This window comes from Balaenoptera musculus, chromosome 1 (genome assembly GCF_009873245.2).
Source record: "Balaenoptera musculus isolate JJ_BM4_2016_0621 chromosome 1, mBalMus1.pri.v3, whole genome shotgun sequence".
Classification (NCBI taxonomy): Eukaryota; Metazoa; Chordata; class Mammalia; order Artiodactyla; family Balaenopteridae; genus Balaenoptera; species Balaenoptera musculus.
Genome location: NC_045785.1, coordinates 116,483,620 through 116,485,856, shown reverse-complemented (window position 1 = coordinate 116,485,856; position 2,237 = coordinate 116,483,620). Strand labels below are relative to the sequence as shown.

At 45.7% G+C, this 2,237-nt stretch overlaps 1 protein-coding gene across 1 annotated transcript; it reads left to right on the top strand.

Moving 5' to 3' along the window:
* The first annotated feature begins 227 nt into the window (after positions 1 to 227).
* Positions 228 to 1,086, top strand: LOC118884411 (C-reactive protein-like). Its single transcript, XM_036832063.1, is given in 2 exon segments — positions 228 to 265; positions 426 to 1,086. Coding segments are annotated over 2 exon segments (699 nt in total).
* Positions 1,087 to 2,237: the final 1,151 nt, after the last annotated feature.

Here is a 2,237-nt window from a genome sequence, read left to right as displayed (position 1 = left end):
GCTTCCCTTCTTCCCAGAACCCTGACATTTGCTGCAAGAGTCAGTGTTGGAAAATCATTCACAGAGTGACACAGACTTCCCCACTGCCTTGGATATAAATCCAGGCAGAATGAGGCAGGTCTTGAGGCAAAGAATCTAGGACTTCTTGTCCCTGAGCTTTCAACCAAAGACATCTTCTCCAAGAGGGTGAATCAAGATTCTAGTAACACTGGCAGCAGAGAATGACCATGGAGAAACTGTTGTGGTGTTTCCTGATCTTGATGAAGTAGGGGGTACTCCAGGCTATGCCAGGGATTGGATCTGAACAATGCAGGTGGGGCCTAAGATTATACAAACTGAAGTCAGAGGAACATCCAGCATGGATGAGTGTGCATGTGTGTGTGTGTGTGTGTGTGTATGTGTGTGTGTAACTGAGGAACAATCAGTTTCTTCATCCCAAACTCTATATGTGAGGGAATAGATCTTTGTGATTCTGAGAAACAGAAGGCCTTTTTGTTTCCTGAAGAGTCAGATAATTCCTATGTATCCCTGAAAGCACAGCTAAAGAAACCACTCAAAGCCTTCACCGTGTGTCTCTATATCTACTCAGAGCTGGCCGTGTCCCGTGGTTATAGTGTTTTCTCTTATGACACCAAGAAAGAACCTAACGAGATCCTCATATTTTGGTCTAAGTGTAGAGGCTATACTCTTGCAGTGCATGAGACTGAAGTATTATTCAAGAGTCTTGAAAACACCCAAGCTCCAACACACATCTGTGCCAGCTGGGAGTCCGTCTCCGGGATTGCAGAGTTCTGGGTGGATGGGAAGCCCCTGGTGAGGAAGAGTCTGGAGAAGGGAGCCTCTCTGGGGACAGAGGCAAGCATCATCCTGGGTCAGGAGCAGGATGCATTTGCCGGGGACTATGATAAAAACCAGTGTTCAGTGTGAGACATTGGAGATGTGAACATGTGAGACTTTGTGCTGTCTCCAGATGAGATTAGCACTGTTTATGTTGGTGGGACCTTCAGTCCTAACGTCCTGGACTATCAGGCGCTGAAGTATGAAGCACATGGTGAGGTGTTCCTCAAGCCTCAGCTGTGGCCCTGAGGCCGTGCCGTGGTCCTGGAGGTGCTTCCTGGCAATTACACCTTGTGGTTCTGGACCTTCCCCACCCACTATACACATACTGCAGGCTTGCCCTGTGAACACAGGCTTTTGCTTCCCTGCTCTACCTTCCTCAACACCAGAGATGGAATTTAAGTGTCTGGCTAGGGAGATTGTGAGTTACATTGGGAAACTTTGTCTAGCAGGATCAGGATTGCAGGTGCTTTGTGTTTTGCTATTTTTTTTTTAAGTTGGAAAGATTTTAGAGATAATCCCTTACCTTCACTCAGATGAGAACATCAGGACCCAGAAAGGAGAAGTGATTTTTAAAAAAAAGTCACAAGGTGAGTCTTTTTCTGAGCTGAGAAGGGAGTGCTGGTCTCCTATCTAATTTCCTACTCAGGACCCCCAAGAAAGTAGGAAGGACTTGCCCATAATCACAGGGCTCTTCAGTCTCAGAGTTATGACATTGGCCCAGGTTTTCTGAAATGGGAAACCTAGTGGTGCAGTTCCTTCACTTTCTCAAAGTACCCTGGAAGGGCAATCAGAATGGCCCTAGTAGAGAAGACCTATCTTTTTTCATAGACTAAGTGGGGCATCTAGATAGAGTTACTTTAATTATTATTGCCAAGGGCGTACATGACCATGTTTTTGTTTGCTCATAGTGATTTCTTAATTTTGTAGTTCTTTTGGGAAAATCTCAAACTCCACATGAACCACATGGGACTGTGAATCCCCACCTGTTTCCACAACATACCCAGGCCACAGAGTGGGTGTGACCCAGGCTATCCTATCAGAGTAGCTCAACCCTGTTTGGAGATTGGGGGGGATGGTTACATGTTTCTAGCAGGACCAATTATAATCTTCCCAAAGACTGATTTATGAACTTTGGGAGTGAGACTTCTTCTTTCTGCTGGAATTCCAAGCTGAGAATATATTAACCTGAGACTGCCAGCAGCCATCTTGTTTACCGCATGGAGAAATACTATGAGGAAAGAAGCCAAGCTGGGACCAGCGGAGCCGAGGGATTGACAGAGCAATGGACCCTTGACTGCACTGTTTGAATTTCTGAATTAGCCTTGACTGGAATCAGATCTATACCTGGACTTCCCAAGTTCACGAACCAATAAAGCCTCTATTTATATTAGCGAGTC